This window comes from Bubalus kerabau, chromosome 6 (genome assembly GCF_029407905.1).
Source record: "Bubalus kerabau isolate K-KA32 ecotype Philippines breed swamp buffalo chromosome 6, PCC_UOA_SB_1v2, whole genome shotgun sequence".
Taxonomy (NCBI): Eukaryota; Metazoa; Chordata; class Mammalia; order Artiodactyla; family Bovidae; genus Bubalus; species Bubalus kerabau.
The window spans coordinates 111,543,637-111,559,860 of record NC_073629.1 but is presented as its reverse complement, the minus strand read 5'-3'; the positions used below and the strand labels follow the sequence as shown (position 1 = coordinate 111,559,860).

Here is a 16,224-nt window from a genome sequence, read left to right as displayed (position 1 = left end):
AGAGAGGCCTAGGGACAAGAGGATAGGGATATTTAGGCAATGGCGTGGGAGGCAGGGGCAGGAAAAATGCCATTTGGTGCTAACCTGGGCCCGAGCATGAACATACCAGGCTCTGGTGCCTGCTCAGGCAGTTTCACCCATATACCTGTCAGCATGGCGAGCCAGACCCAGCCATACCCACTGAGCTGCAGAGAAGGCGTGGGCCTGCGGAGAAGAGCCACAGGTGTTTACCCTGAATGCATGCCCGGGAAGTCCGCCCACCTGTCTGCCTGCCCACCCAGTCACTCCCGTTTGGCTCACTAGTTTGGAAAGCCCCACCCAGCAGGGGAGTGAGGAACAAAACCTGCCTCCGGGAGGTCCCCAGGCAGGTGGGCAGACACGCCAGCCCAGGGCCAGGAGAGCGGCTGCTAGAACCAAGCAAGGTGAGGACCAAATCGGGCAGGAGACTGAGCTGGGAGGCAGAGACCAGGTGGGCTGAGGATCCCAGGGGACCGAGGGCGGTGGGTTGGGCTTTGGGAGATGTAGGGGCAGACAGGATCTCTGGAGAAACTCCAGGGAAGCCTGAAGGAAGGGGAAGGACTGTCCTGCCAGACCAGAGGGAAGACAGGAGACTGGAGATGAGATAAAGTAAGAGGTGGGATAAGGAAGTAGTGGGGTTTCAATTGGGTTGAGGACACACAGAACACACAAACGTCTACTGTGTGTTCACTGGTCCAGGCTCTGTACTGAGTCCTAGGGAATCAGAGATGAATGAGATATAGAGGCTGCCCTCCAGAAGCTGCCAGTCTGGCATGCAAAACAGGTAAATAGACCATTTACGTACCCATGAGGCACTCTGCCAGGACAGATGGAGGGGGTGCTCAGAAAATGTCCCAAAGGCACCAGGTCTGAAGATGGCTGATTCCTGAGTTGGGCAGGGCAGGGGCCAGAGGCAGAGTAGGACAAGATGGCACTCCAGCTAAGGGGTGTGGAGGATGGAGCAAGCAGGACATGGCCTGAATGACACAATGGCCCACATGGGCAGCAAAAAGCCAGCAAGCCGACGGAGAAGGAAGGTGTCTCTGAAAGCAAAGGTAGATGGTGGGGGGAGGACCATGCCAGAATCTTGCCTCTGTCCCTTCCCCAGTGCCTCCCAAAGGCTGGAATGGTTAGAATTCCAGAGAACCCACTGGGGTGAGGACAGTCAGCCCTCAGGCCCAGCACCGAAACAGGAGGTGGCAGGATGATACCAAGCCACCGTGATTCCAAAGAGTCTGTTTGCTTTGGAAGGGAATGTCAGTTGGGGGATGTCCTGGAGCCAGAAAGAAGATGAGGGTAGATATTATCTGAGGTCTGCACAGGGCCTGGCTCAGGCCGGTGCTCACTTGGAGAAAGTTGAAAAGTAAAGATACATTTTCCTCAGACTTCCCCAGTGGTCCAGAGGTTAGGACTCCAGGCTTCCACTGCAGGGGGCATGGGTTCAGTCCCTGACTGGAGAAGTTCTGCATGCTGTATGGTGTATGGTGTGGCAAAAAAAAGAAAAAAAACAGATACACATCCCTCCCCTCCTGCCCGGTCCAGCCCAGCAGCTGACCAAACAGTGGATCATCCAATCCACACTTTTTTACTGTTTCTTTAGAAGTTGTGTGACACGTAGACACATAGAGCTGAAGGCTGGAGTCAGCAAGGTTGGAGGCACATCATTACAGGATGATTATCCTTCACGTGCACCTATTACTTTATAGAATGAAATACGTCCTGATTTTGGAACTGGAAGATGGAAGCTCAAGACCAGCTCTGCCACTTCCAGCCATCCACCTTGGGCGGGTGCCTCTCGGGGCTTGAGCTCCCTCCCTCTGAATCTAGGACAATGGCAATCCCTACCCCACCAAGTCATGGCCAGTGTGGACATGATAACACGATGGTTGTGAAATCATGTGCCCATCACACCCTTAATGAAGGTGCCCATTTCCAGGTTCTTCCAGCCCTGTGACGCCAGGGGCCAAGATCGTCCACTCAGGGAAGCCAGGCCGGGGTCAGCATGAATTGGGCATTCCTGAGGGATGTGCTGAGCGGGGTCAACAAGTACTCCACGGTGCTGGGCCGCATCTGGTTGTCCGTGGTCTTCATCTTCCGCGTGCTGGTCTACGTGGTGGCAGCCGAGGAGGTGTGGGATGACGAGCAGAAGGACTTCATCTGCAACACCAAGCAGCCGGGCTGCCCCAATGTCTGCTATGACCAGTTCTTCCCCGTGTCCCACGTGCGCCTCTGGGCCCTGCAGCTTATCCTGGTCACGTGCCCCTCGCTCCTCGTGGTCATGCACGTGGCCTACCGCCAGGAGCGGGAGCGGAAGCACCGCCGGAAGCACGGGCCCCATGCCCCGTCCCTGTACGACAATCCGGACAAGAAGCGGGGCGGGCTCTGGTGGACCTACCTGCTGAGCCTCCTCTTCAAGGCGGCCGTCGACGTGAGCTTCCTCTACATCTTCCATCGCCTCTACAAGGACTATGACATGCCGCGGGTGGTGGCCTGCTCCGAGTCGCCCTGCCCCAACACCGTGGACTGCTACATCTCCCGGCCCACCGAGAAGAAGATCTTCACCTACTTCATGGTGGCCACGGCCATCCTCTGCATCCTCCTCAACCTCGGTGAGGTCTCCTACCTGGTGGGCAAGAGGTGCCTGGAGATCCTTGGCCCCAGACCCCGGGGGTCTCGGCACCGGGCTCGCCTGCTGGAGGCGTGTCCACCATATGCCCTCTCCCCGGGGGAGCACCCCCAAGATGGGAACTCTGTCCTAATGAAGGCTGAAATGACCACAGTTGATGCAGCTGGGTTTCCATAACTGGTGAGGTCAGCAGTTGAGACCACCAGAGCCTCTGCCTGCTCCAGAAAGCCACCACAGGGCAGGTGGGGAAGGCAGGTGTGGAGCTCCAGACGCCCACCCAGGGACCAATGCTAGGAAGCAGTTTGGTTTCTGGGTTCTGAGCCCCGGGGGAGGCAGGTTGATAGCTGATGGGGACTTTTGTATATGGAAATAGGGTATGTCAAGTCCTTAATAAATATGATTTTCTCAGTACTTTGCAGATCGGGGACAGGGAGGGATGGGAAGGAAAGCGGAGGGGTGGGGTCATGATGGACCTTGGAGAGGCAGCCAAGACCATTCAGTGGGCATCTGAGTCCTGGAACCTCAGATCCAGGTTTACCCATCACACACACACACACACACACACACACTCCCACCACACACCCCACAGAGCATGCTTCCACAAGGTGGTGGGAAGCCCAGAGGTTGATCCAGTGGTCTCTGGACTCTGCAACCAGCTGGTCAAAGAAGGAGGAGAGATCCTAGGAGACCCTGTGCCAGTAAGAGTTGGTGCCCCTCAGCTAAGTGCCAATGGCTCCCCCATCCAGGCCTCCCTAACCCTGCCCAGCACAGGTACCCAGGGGTGAGTCCTTCGAAGGATGAGGGGGAAGGCCTGGTGTGGGTGGGACAGCGCTGACAGGGAGTCTGGGATGGAGCGTCTGCCTGCATGTTTAAGAGGCCCATCCCCACGGGCCAGGACCCATGGAGCGCCTCCAAGCTGACAGGTTCTTCACAGATCCTTAAGGCTGAGGGACTTCTCTTTACTGAACACACAATCCTTCCACCCTACACATACCACTCAGACCTCAACAGCTCCTGCGATGACCTGGACTAGCTAGAGTCCCAGCACCCACACCAGTCTGACTCATGGGACAACCCTCTGGGAGACCCCCAGGCACCTCCCATTCAGGAACCCCTAAGCTTACAATGTCATCTTTCCCCAAACCTGCTCTCCTCAAGCATCACCGCCCACCCACCCCCTAACACCCCACCATAAACAACACTGCCACCCACCCAGTTGTCCGAGCCAGGAACGGGTCTGGCATCCTGTGCCCCTCCCCACCTCCCAGCCCCTCATGGCCCACATCTCAGTGTGGCACCAAATCCCACTAATTTCAGCCCCTGAAAGTTTCCCGAGTCTGCCTCTCCTCTCCCACCCCATAGCCATATCCCTCCCACTGGGCCTCTCCCCCTGCCCTCCTTTACAAGGACAGAGTGGTTGTGTACAAATCTGACAACACTCCTCCGGCTGTGAAAGTCCCTCCACTACGACCACCATCCCCATTGCCCTCCACCAGGCCCTGTTGACCTCCCCAGCCTCACAACACCCCCTCCTCTCTCCTGAAAAGTCAAAGTCTTACTCACTCAGTTGTGTCCAACTCTTTGTGATCCCATGAACTGTAGCCCACCAAGCTCCTCTCTCCATGGAATTCTCCAGGCAAGAATACTGGAGTGAGTAGCGATTCCCTTCTCCAGGGGATCTTCCTGACACAGGGATCAAACCCAGGTCTCCAGCATAGCAGGCAGATTCTTCACCGTCTGAGCCACCAGGGAAGCCCCCTTTCTCCTGGTACCACCAATAACATACCAAAGGGCTTGAGGATCCTCAACCAGACACGTCATGCTGGGCCGTGCCTCCAGCCTTCAGACATGCTGTTCCCTTGGCCTGGAATGCGCTTCCTCCCTCCTCTGGGACGCTTCCTCAAACCCCAGAGACAGCCTTGACCTCCTCCGTGTGCCAGCCACTCTACCCAAACTGGAGGGGTCTGTTCTCCCCATCCGTCTGTGAGCCCTTTACACATAGGACGCTGAGTCGTCCAGCTCCCCAGTTGCCTTCAATAAATGTTTGTTAAATGACTAAATGGTCTATGAGCTACTTGACACAAGGGACCGTGTCTCGTTTATCTGAATCTGAACCCTCCACCACACCTAGCCCAGGGAGTTCAGCAAAGTGTTTCCTTGTTTGTGTGTTTTGTTGCTGGTGTTTTAATTAATCCAGCCTACAACATATTTTGGCCACCTGATGTGAAGAACTGACTCATTGGAAAAGACCCTGATGCTAGGAAAGATCGAAGGCAGGAGAAGGGGACAACAGAGGATGAGATGGTTGGATGGCATCACCGACTCCAAGGACATGAGTTTGACCAAGCTTCGGGAGTTGGTGATGGACAGGGAACCCTGGCGTCCTGCAGTCCATGGGGTTTCAAAGAGTCGAAAACAATTGAGCAACTAAATTGAACTGAAAGTTTGCTGTTGTTGTTTTTAAGTGTAACTCTTTTTGAGAACATATTTTAAAAGCAGTCTAGGAACATTTAGGACAAAGAAATAATAAGGATACCATAATTAAATGAATTCAAGACATCCTTAGGGGTATAGTTTATTCAGCCATCCCTTGATATCCATGGAAGATTGGTTCCATATCCTTTTTCTTTAATTAATTTTTATTGGAGTATAGTTGCTTTACAATGCTGTGTTAGTTTCTACTGTAGAGCAAAGTAAATCAGTTATATGTATACATATTAATACATCCCCTCTTTTTGGATTTCCTTCCCATTTAGATCACCACAGCAGTGAGTTTCCTGTGATATATAGTAGATTCTCATTAGATAGTAGTGTATATTTCAGAGAAGGCAATGGCACCCCACTCCAGTACTCTTGCCTGGAAAATCCCATGGACGGAGGAGCCTGGTAGGCTGCAGTCCATGGGGTCACTGAGAGTCGGACACCACTGAGCAACTTCACTTTTCCCTTTCATGCATTGGAGAAGGAAATGGCAACCCACTCCAGTGTTCTTGCCTGGAGAATCCCAGGGACGGGGAAGCCTGGTGGGCTGCTGTCTATGGGGTCGCACAGAGTCGGACACAACTGAAGTGACTTAGCAGCAGCAGCAGCAGTATATATTTGCCAGTCTCCCAGTTCAGCCTACCCCATCCCTTCCCCCAGCCTAAAGGTTTTTATAGGTGAGGAAACTTTGGCCTGGAGAGGAGACAGGAACTTCCAAGTCCAAAAGGATGAGCTGAATCTGTGGGGGGCTAGGTCCCCCATGACCCTTGGAGAGCCTCCACGCCCACCCCTGATTATGGGACAAGATCAGAGAGTTACCCCCATCTTAGGTCAGGGTCCCTGGAAGCAGGGCCAGTGGCAGGAGTTTGTGTGCGGGTGAGGAAGAACAAAGGAAGCAGTAGAGTGAGAGGGCAGAGCTGTGCAGGGTATGTGTTCTGGGAAACTCAGCCTTGGCCTGAGCCCCATGGCATGAGGGGACCTTTGGATCGTAAATCCCATCACAGAATTGTCCCCCCAGAGTAAAGAGCATCTGATTTTGGAACTCCCATAGCTGTCAGTCATTGGTTTCAGGCTTCCCCAAGCAGGAGGGCTGGTGGGGAAGGGTTGATGGGTCCCACTTGGTCAAGGTCAGTTCTCTGGGGGCAGCTATAAGCCAAGAGTGGATGTCCCCCAGGAATGAGAGTGTGGGCGGGGCACCAAAACCATCCACTGACCACCCGACCCCAGGAAACAAGATGGCCCCCACCACCAAGCCAGACCAGAGCTGTGACCACCCAACTGCAGAGAACAGGGCGGCCGTCTCAACCAGTTCAGAACCAGACGGCCCCACACTGCTCAGCCCGAGGCAGCTCCCGCATGTAGACCTGCAGACCCGCCATAGACAACTCCCTCTGACACTCCAGGCTCCTTACTCCAGAAGCTTCCAGGTCCAACACAGGGCAAGAGCATCATAGAACCTTGACTAACCCCACACCAGGCCTTCTCATGGGCGCTCTTCCCAGAGGTCTTTAAGTCCCAAGCCACTGAGCCCGGTGGAGACGAAACACCACATGACCAGCCAGAAGCCATCATTCTCTGTGCTTCCAGCGCCATCTTCCTGAAAACTCTTCCCTCGCTTTGGTCCTGCCATCTTTCTCCTCCACCTTATGCCCACCCCCACAGCCGCACCTACTTCTCCTTCACTAAAGACGGGAGCACGTGACTGTGGCCTTCTGGTATTCTCTCACGGCCCACAGCCGCAGGGACCACTCGTGTGTCACTCTGCCCTCTTCATTCCATGCCAGCCTCATGGCCCGGGACCTCCTCCTCCACTGCATTTAGCCAGCTGCTCACAGGACCGTAATGCGGTCCTGGCTTCCCCCAGAACTGCTTCAGCTCTAGAATCTCCCATCCAGTTCAGGTCGGTAACTATTTACTGTTCACTTCAGTCAGGTGCACAGGATTTCTCTGGGAAGAATCAGGCAACAGTCCCTGACCTCATGGAGCTTACGTGCTATGAAGAGGATGGCTAATGAACTCCTGACATGCCCGGAAGCCGCGGGTAGGGGGCGGGGCCAGCAGTGGCTGGGGAAGAGGGAGGGGAGTTCAGGCACCCAGGAAAAGCTTCCCCGGGACTTCTTAAACTGACCTAGAGAAAGAGGAAGATTTTGCCAAACACAGAGAGGAAGGGATTCCAGGCAGAGGGGAGAGTATATGAAAAGCCTAGCACAGAGATCAAACCTCATGCCAAGGATCGGAAGGAACCCAGGTGGGCTGGATTCAGGCGAGCGGGCTCATAGTAGGCGTCAGGCTAAAGTAGACAGCGGCTGGGCGTGCAGCTTTCTCTAGCAGTCTTTGTTAATGATTTCAAACTTTATCCTAAAAACAATGAAAAGTTACCAGGGAGACTTTGCACAGAGGCCATGTGATCTAATTTACAGGGTCTGGTCACAGTGCGGAGGAGCCAGGGCAGGGCTCTCTGTTTGAAGCCTGATGCAATAGTCCAAGTGAGAGAGAGCAGTGGCCTCAACCAGGGTGTGCACAGGGGTGATGGAAAGAAACAGCTGGATCAAAGAAATGCTTACGAGACCGAATCAAAACGATGTGGTGACTTGGTTGGGTGTGGGGATCAGGAAGAGAGAGGAATCAAAGTGACATCCAAGTTTCTGGTTCTGGGTGGTGCCACTTGCCGAGCGTAGGGGTAGGTGTGCGGACGATGCTGGTAACTTCTGTTTCAGATATGTCGAGTTTGAAATGCAAATAAGATGCCTGGTCACCCCCTCTCATTCACTGACCATATTACATCCTGGCTCGCTGCTAAGACACTTATTATTGTTCACACCCAAAACCTTGACCACTCACTTTCTGGACTTCCTTGTTTCCAATAATCTTTTTTCCTCCACCTGTCGAATCTCACCACATGCGTGCTCATAGCCTAGACCCCATTTGTAATGAGAACTGCACTGTCTCCTCTCTCTTGTCCCCCTCCAGCAATCTTTCTGCCACATCTACTGGTCAATAACCCCACTATCTCAATATCCATCACCCCCTTCACATCCCCACCTTCCCTCCTAACTCCAGTTAAATTCTCCAGGTGGCCCCTGTTCCAGAATATCTGGAGAATAATACCACTGGACTGGCTGGTTTCAGGTGCATCTTCTGGCCACAAAGCTCAAGTGGGCACTCCACATGCCTAAGAAATTCTGCATTTTCCTAAAACTTTAACCCTATTCTCCAAGATGACCTTATCATACCTCTCTTTCCCCAAACCTCGAGCCCCCATTCTCTTAATCCCCCATTTCAGCAGAGAGCCTGGCATCCTATGCCAATGGGCAATAGAAGCAGTAGGCAAGCACTGGCTCATCCCCGTCCACCAAGTCCACCTTCTCCCCTTAACATGGATGAAGCATCGTGCTCCTGGTAGCCCCTGCTGCACGTGGGCACCGTCCCCCGTCACCTATCACCCACCCCTACCCCCGACTGTGTTCCACAGCTATTGCCTCACTATTCCTTCTCTGTAAATATATCTTATAACATTTCCCTCTCTCTTTTTTTAAAATATCCTTCTCCAGCTACTACCCCACTTACAAAAAAACAAAATCCTCTAAAAGTTGTCTGCACTTGACATCTCCACTTCCTCATCACTTTAGCTATTTCTATGAGGACTGCTCTTATCAAGATCATGAATGGCCAACACTGTTGCCAAATCCACTGGTCATCCTGATCTTACTCCCTCAGCAACACTTGGCCATTGAGAGCTCCCTCCTTAAACACCATCTCCCCTTGGCTCCCAGGCAGCACCCTCTCCTGACCTCTTCCCAGCTCACTGATGGGTCTTTCTTGATTTCACTAATTGTTCTTGCTGATCTCTAAACGCAAAATGCCCCCAGGGCCCAGTTCTCCACCCTCTTTTCTCCTCTATCTACGCTGTGATCTTGTCCAGAAACATCCATAAAATCATCTCTAAACTGATGACTCTCACATTTATAGGTTCACACCTAACCACTCCCCTGAGTGCTAGACTCACGTTTCCAACTTCCTGTTGATCATCCAAAATGGAAGTCCTAACCTCCCAAAAGAGGATAGATTTATGTTCTGTCCTGGTCTTCCCCATCTTGGAAGATGACATTCCCATCCACCCAGCTGCTCGATTCAAAGACCTAGATGTTTCTTTCCTCATAATTGCGTCCCCACTGTTAGCGAGTCAAGCTGGATATAATTCCAAAATGTGTTCAAAGTCCATTCCCTTCCTACCACCTCTGAGAGCCACCTCATTGAACACTGGATACCTGAAGTGGCTCCCTGCCCCAACTCTTGCTCCTCCACACTTTCTCCTCCATATGGCAGCCTGAGAGATCTTTCTATCATGTAAATCAAACCAAGTCACTCCCTTCCTTGAAACCCTCCCAGTGACTTCCCATCGTGGTTGTCAAAATTATGATAAAATCTTTGCTATGGCCTGCAAGGCCCTACCTGGTTAGGTGCTGGCTTCCTCTCCAAATTCATCTCCCTAAGCCCTTTCCTTCTCGAATGCCACCTCCCCTCCCCCACACCCTAACCCCCCTCCCCCCACCCCAATCCCCCTCTCCCACACCCCAACCCCCTCCCCCACATACACCAGCCTTCTCCTACCACAGTAGAGTCTTTTTGCACCAACTTCTGCCAACCCTCTTCCCCAGAGCTTCACACGACTGTCTCCTTGGCATTCTCATCTCAAATCAAACACCCTCTCCTCCAGGAGGCCCTTTCTGACCCACACCTCCCGCCATGAAACAAACACACAGGCCACACAGTCACCCTCTACCACACGACCACATTTTATATCCTTCATGGTGGCTGCTAGTCTAGGACATTTTCTCATTTGTCCACATGTTTATTCTCTGTATCAGCCCACTAAGATGGACTCCTTGAGAACACCGACTCTGTCATGCTCACCCCTTTATCCACCCGCATCCAGGACGGTGCTTGACACACAGTAGGCACTCAACAAAAACGCTTCGACCCACTGAGTGAGTGGTACCCAAGTGAAGACATCTAGTAGGCTGTGGGTATAAGGCAGGAAGCCCCAGCCAGGAGATATAAATTTGGGAGTTGTCAGCAAAACATCTAAATGCTCTTAGACGCTCAGTCGCGTCTGACTCTTTGCAACCCCACAGACTATTGCCCGCCAGGCTCCTCTGTCCATGGGGATTCTCCAGGGAAGCATACTAGAGTGGGTAGCCTATCTCTTCTCCAGGGGATCTTCCCAACCCAGGAATCCAACCGGGGTCTCCTGCATTACAGGCAGATTCTTTACCAGCTGAGCTACCAGAGAATATATGAGATAAGATTTTGCTCCAAAATTATCTCTGAGGTAGCAAAGATCTGTCTCATATTCCAGTCCTTACAAAGTCTCCCACATTACAGGGCACGATCTCAATTAGCACATTTAGAACAACAAAATGCTCTTTGGGGAAAACTTGTTAGCCTGAAATAACCTCAATCAATGAAGTTTTGGATATGTATGGGGGTCACTTGGTAGAATCAGAAAATAATGGAGGCAAAGACATTTCAATTAGATTCAAATATTATTTCTGGGGGAATGACCTTATAATTGCAAGTATTCATCTTTTTAAGCAAGCCATTCTTATAAAAAGTCACTTCAAGAACAATAAAGAAAGTGGCTGTGTTGTGGAGACAATACACACCTACCAAATGTTTAGTGTATTTTAGTTCAGTTTATTTATGCAGCCTAGTATTATGCAATCAGGCTTTTATGGCAAAGAACAGAGTTTACAGCATCATACACTGATTCCAAAAGCACTATGACAAATAACTTGGGCAAAAATAAAGTTCATGTGTTCTATAAAAGGTTCATGATAACAAAGCTTTAGTGATACTAACTCAGGTTTTAAAGAGAAATATTAAAAGTTTAAATAAAACTACTTCATAAAATAGGAGGAAAAAAAATAAAATGTCTTGCTACAATGTCTTATACGACATCTGATTTTTTAAATGTATAGTGAACTAAGTTAATAAAGGACATTATTTCAACCACACTAAAAGTTTACAAATTCAAGTTAGCCCCCACTCTTTGGCAAGTCTCCTCACTGGGAATCTAGGGGATTGCTTTTAATTTGGTTTTTATCTTCTATCTGGACCACTATGGTAGGTGGTAACTTAAGCTCTGAGACTGGATAATACTATACAGAGGCTATTTGGGGGACAGATAAGAAGAAGCCCTTGGATGGATGCTTAAAGACCAAATGGAGTGGGACTGTGGGGTAAACTGTTATCATAAAAGCCCAGGGGATACAATGTCACAGAGGAGGAAGTTAATGTCAGAAGCAGGGAGAAGATTCTAGGAAGAGTTTCTAAGAGAAGAAGGTGCCCACTGGGGCCGAACACTGTCATGGGTCAAATAAAGACCGCCAAGTTTTCATTAGATTAATAAAGATGGTCATAGGTACCCGTGGCAGGAGTATCATCCACAGAGAATGGGCTGCAGAAACCAGGCCCCAGTGAACTGAGGGGACAGTGTGAAGGCCAAGCAAGTGGGGACAGCAAGAGAGGACAACTGGACGGAAAATGGGGGCTCAAATAGAATGGAATAGAATAGAATAGAAAATGAAAGGATATTGACTCAAGAGAATGGGGGCAGTCAAGCAATTTATTTATACATATATATATAAAATGAGAGAGACTTGGAAATATTTAGAAGTGGTGAGATGAATACAGTAGAGGAGAAAGAAGGTCAGCATCCCCAGGAGAGTCAGAGGGGATGAGGAGAGCCCTTGGAGGCTCAGACTTCGACAGGAAAAGGACAGGTCAGCTATTGTAACAGGAAGGGAGGGAGGGAGGGGCGGGGCAGGGACGAGTCACCCCACTCTCTAACTGAAGCTTCCCTCAGCCTTCACTCTCCCGCCACATCTGCCTGTGTGTGTTGACCTCACAGGCACCTCCAGACCTGACCCTGTGACCCTCTCTCTGTCTGCCAGCCCCTCCTACATTCCTGTCCATTTGTATCCAGCCTAGACTCCATAGAATCCCTCCCATCACCCTCATCTCACATGGGAGCTTCTAAATAGAAGTTTGCCCAACCCCCCACCCCCGCTAAGCAGAGACATTACTTTGCCAACAAAGGTCCATCTAGTCAAGGCTATGGTTTTTCCAGTAGTCATGTATGGATGTGAGAGTTGGACTATAAAGAAAGCTGAGTGCCGAAGAATGGATGCTTTGAACTGTGATGTAGGAGAAGACTCTTGAGAGTCCCTTAGACTGCAGGGAGATCCAACCAGTCCATCCTAAAGGAGATCAGTCCTGAGTGTTCATTGGAAGGACTGATGCTAAAGCTGAAACTCCAATACTTTGGCCACCTGATGCAAAGAACTGACTCATTTGAAAAGACCCTGATGCTGGGAAAAATTGAAGGCAGGAGGAGAAGGGGACAACAGAGGATGAGATGGTTGGATGGCATCGCCAACTCCATGGACATGAGTTTGGGTAAACTCCGGGAGTTGGTGATGGACAGGGAAGCCTGGTGTGCCACAGTCCATGGGATTGCAAGGAGTCCGACACAACTGAGCGACTGAACCGAACTGAACCGAACCCCTGCTAGAGGCCAGCCTCTCTGAGGGCAGGAACACAATCTACCTGGTTTGCCAAAGTGTCCTTAGGCCCCACACCATGCCTGGTGTATAGTCAGATGGTAAGAAATACTTGCTGAGATAAAACTGGATTGAACTGCTATCCCACCAATACCCTCATTGTCCCTCTGCCCCTCCTGCTTGGCCAATCCCCAGCCCAGATCCATCCAACCATGCCGTCCCATCTCCATACCCTGCGCTGGGCTCTACTGGTGAGAATCAGGCCACCAGCCCTAGGCTGCTGCAAATTCATGCTCTCCAGTCCACGTGAGTCTCCTTATTCCTCCCTGCTTCACTCTATCTGCTGCTCTTCTTGCTGGTTAGCCTTCTCAACTTTCTCCACTCTCCTTGCACCTTCTAGCCAGTTCCATCTTGTTTTCATCCGACCTCTCAGAGAAAGTAGAAGCTGTCTGAGAAGAACGCTTTCCTATACACAGTCACCAGAACTACAGACCTACCGTATCCATACAGGTCCTCCTCCTTCCCCCCAACACAGAAAAGGGGGTGAGCCTGCTCCTGCCAACACTCTAATCTGCCCCCCACCCCGTGATCAGATGCCCTCCCTCCCCACCTCCTCACTCTTTCCTGTTTCTTCAACCTCTGCTTCTTTCCTGGCTCTCTCAGCATCCAAGCATGTTCACCTCTCTCCCATCCAAAAACCAAAAACAAAATCCTTCTTTGAACCCCTATCTCCTGCAACTTCCTCCTCATCTCTCTCCTGTCTCTACATGCTGACCTCCCTCTGATTCCCACCAGCTATGAGCCAGTCTCTGGCCCAGCACCCCACTCACACCTTCCCTTGCCAAGCACACCAAAGATTCCTTTGTGAGTAAGCCCAGTGGGTGCTCCAAGGCCTTGTTTTAAAGCATGAGTCATTTTAGAGATTAAGCAGCCCTTCCTTCTTGAGCCTCTTCCCTGATGTATCCTGTCTACTCAGGATTCTCCTCTCCCTCTAATCTGGGGTGCTAAAGTGACAAACAGATTCAAGGGATTAGATCTGATAGAGTGCCTGAAGAACTATGGTTGGAGGTTCATGACATTGTACAGGAGGCAGGGATCAAAACCACTCCCAAGAAAAATAAATGCAAAAAGACAAAATGGTTGTCTGAGGAGGCCTTACAAATAGTTGAGAAGAGAAGTGAAAGGCAAAGGAGAAAAGGAAAGATATATGCATTTGAATGCAGAGTTCCAAAGAATAGCAAGGAGAGATAACAAAGTTTTCTTCAGTGATCAATGCAAAGAAATAGAGGCAAAAAATAAAATGGGAAAGACTAGAGAACATTTCAAGAAAATTAGAGATACCAAGGGAACATTTCATGCAAAGACGGGCTCGATAAAGGACAGAAATGGTATGGACCTAACAGAAGCAGAAGATATTAAGAAGAGGTGGCAAGAAGACACAGAAGAACTATACAAAAAAGATCTTCATGACCCAGACAATCACGGTGGTGCGATCACTGACCTAGAGCCAGACATCCTGGAATGCAAAGTCAAGTGGGCCTTAGAAAGCATCGCTAGGAACAAAGCTAGTGGAGGTGATGGAATTCCAGTTGAGCTATTTCAAATCCTAAAAGATGATGCTGTGAAAGTGCTGCACTCAATATGCCAGCAAATCTGGAAAACTCAGTAGTGGCCACAGGACTGGAAAAGGTCACTTTTCATTCCAATCCCAAAGAAAGGCAATCCCAAAGAAAGGCAATGCCAAAGAATGCCCAAACTAGCACATAATTGCACTCATCTCACAAGCTAGCAAAGTAATGCTCAAAATTCTCCAAGCCAGGCTTCAACAGTACATGAGCTTCCAGATGTTCAAGCTGGATTTAAAAAAGGCAGAGGAACCAGAGATCAAATTGCCAACATCCGCTGGATCATCAAAAAACCAAGAGAGTTCTAAAAAAAATCTACTTCTGCTTTATAGACTATGCCAAAGCCTTTGATTGTGTGGATCACAAAAAACTCTGGAAAATTACTCAAGAGATAGGGATACCAGACCACCTGACTTGCCTCCTGAGAAATCTGAATTCAGGTCAGGAAGCAACAATTAGAACAGGACATGGAACAACAAACTGGTTCCAAATCAGGAAAGGAATATGTCAAGGCTGTATATTGTCACCCTGCTTATTTAACTTATATGCAGAGTACATCATGAGAAACGCTGGGCTGGATGAAGCACAAGCTGGAATCAAGATTGCTGGGAGAAATATCAATAACCTCAGATATGCAGATGACACCACCCTTATGGCAGAAAGCAAAGAAGAACTAAAGAGCCTCTTGTTGAAATTGAAAGAGGAGAGTGAAAAAGTTGGCTTAAAACTCAACATTCAGAAAACTAAGATTGTGGCATCTGGTCCCATCACTTCATGGTAAATAGATGGGGAAACAATGGAAACAGGGAGAAACTTTATTTTGGGGGGGCTCTAAAATCCCTGCAGATGGTGACTGCAGCCATGAAATTAAAAGACGCTTGCTCCTTGGAGGAAAAGTTATGACTAACCTAGACATCATATTAAAAAGCAGAGATATTATTTTGCCAACAAAGGTCCATCTAGTCAAGGCTATGGTTTTTCCAGTAGTCATGTATGGATGTGAGAGTTGGACTATAAAGAAAGCTGAGCAGAGAAGAATTGATGTTTTTGAACTGTGGTGTTGGCGAAGACTCTTGAGAGTCCCTTGGACTCTAAGGAGATCCAACCAGTCCATCCTAAAGGAAATCAATCCTGAATATTCATTGGAAGGACTGATGCTGAAGCTGAAGCTCCAATACTTTGGCCACCTGATGGGAAGAACTGACTCATTTGAAAAGACCCTGATGCTGGGAAAGATTGAAGGCAGGAGGAGAAGGGGATGACAGAGGATGAGATGGTTGGATGGCATCACCGACTCAATGAATATGAGTTTGAGTAAGCTCCGGGAGTTGGTGATGGACAGGGAGGCCTGGCGTGCTGCAGTCCATGGGGTCGCAAAGAGTCAGACACGACTGAGCAACTGAACTGAACTGTACTGAAAGACAACTGCCCGTCATGCATCCTGGCCTGCTTACCTCAAGGTGGATATGTGCTCTAGGTGGGGCCACTCAGAGCTCTTCCCTGGGTTACTTGAATCCTTCCTGAGGGCGGTGTGTAGCAGCAAATCCTGGGGAGGTGTGCACTCAGAGCTGCTGCTGGCCATGAGCAAAAGCCTTTTGCAGAAGCCCATCCATACAAGGAGAGAGGAAGCTGGCAGCAGTCCCAGAGGAGCAGGGCTGATCCAGGCAGGAGCCAGGTCCTAGAAAACAGACCTGACTCTCACCAGGTGCTTGTGGGGCCCTCAGGTACCCCTGCCCGTCCCACATTTCTGCAAACCAATTAATTCCCCTTTGTGCCCAAACTCACTCAAGGTGGGTTTCTGTCATTTGCAATCCACGGCACTGACTAATACATCCAGGCTTCTAGAACACCATCATTCTTCCAGTTTTCTGCTGCTCCAATAACTCCCCCTCAATCTCCTTCTCCTGCC

The 16,224-nt window shown here is 50.1% G+C and overlaps 1 protein-coding gene across 2 annotated transcripts; it reads left to right on the top strand.

The window, feature by feature from the left end:
• The first annotated feature begins 306 nt into the window (after nt 1-306).
• On the top strand, nt 307-3,053 carry GJB4 (gap junction protein beta 4). 2 transcript variants are annotated; one of them, XM_055586465.1, is made up of 2 exons: nt 307-422; nt 1,955-3,053. In XM_055586465.1, the coding sequence occupies exon 2, from the start codon at nt 2,021-2,023 to the stop codon at nt 2,819-2,821; it is 801 nt and encodes a 266-aa protein (XP_055442440.1). In that variant the 5' UTR covers nt 307-422; nt 1,955-2,020; the 3' UTR covers nt 2,822-3,053. The 2 variants fall into 2 exon arrangements, with proteins under 2 accessions (XP_055442440.1, XP_055442439.1); XM_055586464.1 differs by having other exon boundaries at nt 318-422; nt 1,725-3,053.
• Nucleotides 3,054-16,224: the final 13,171 nt, after the last annotated feature.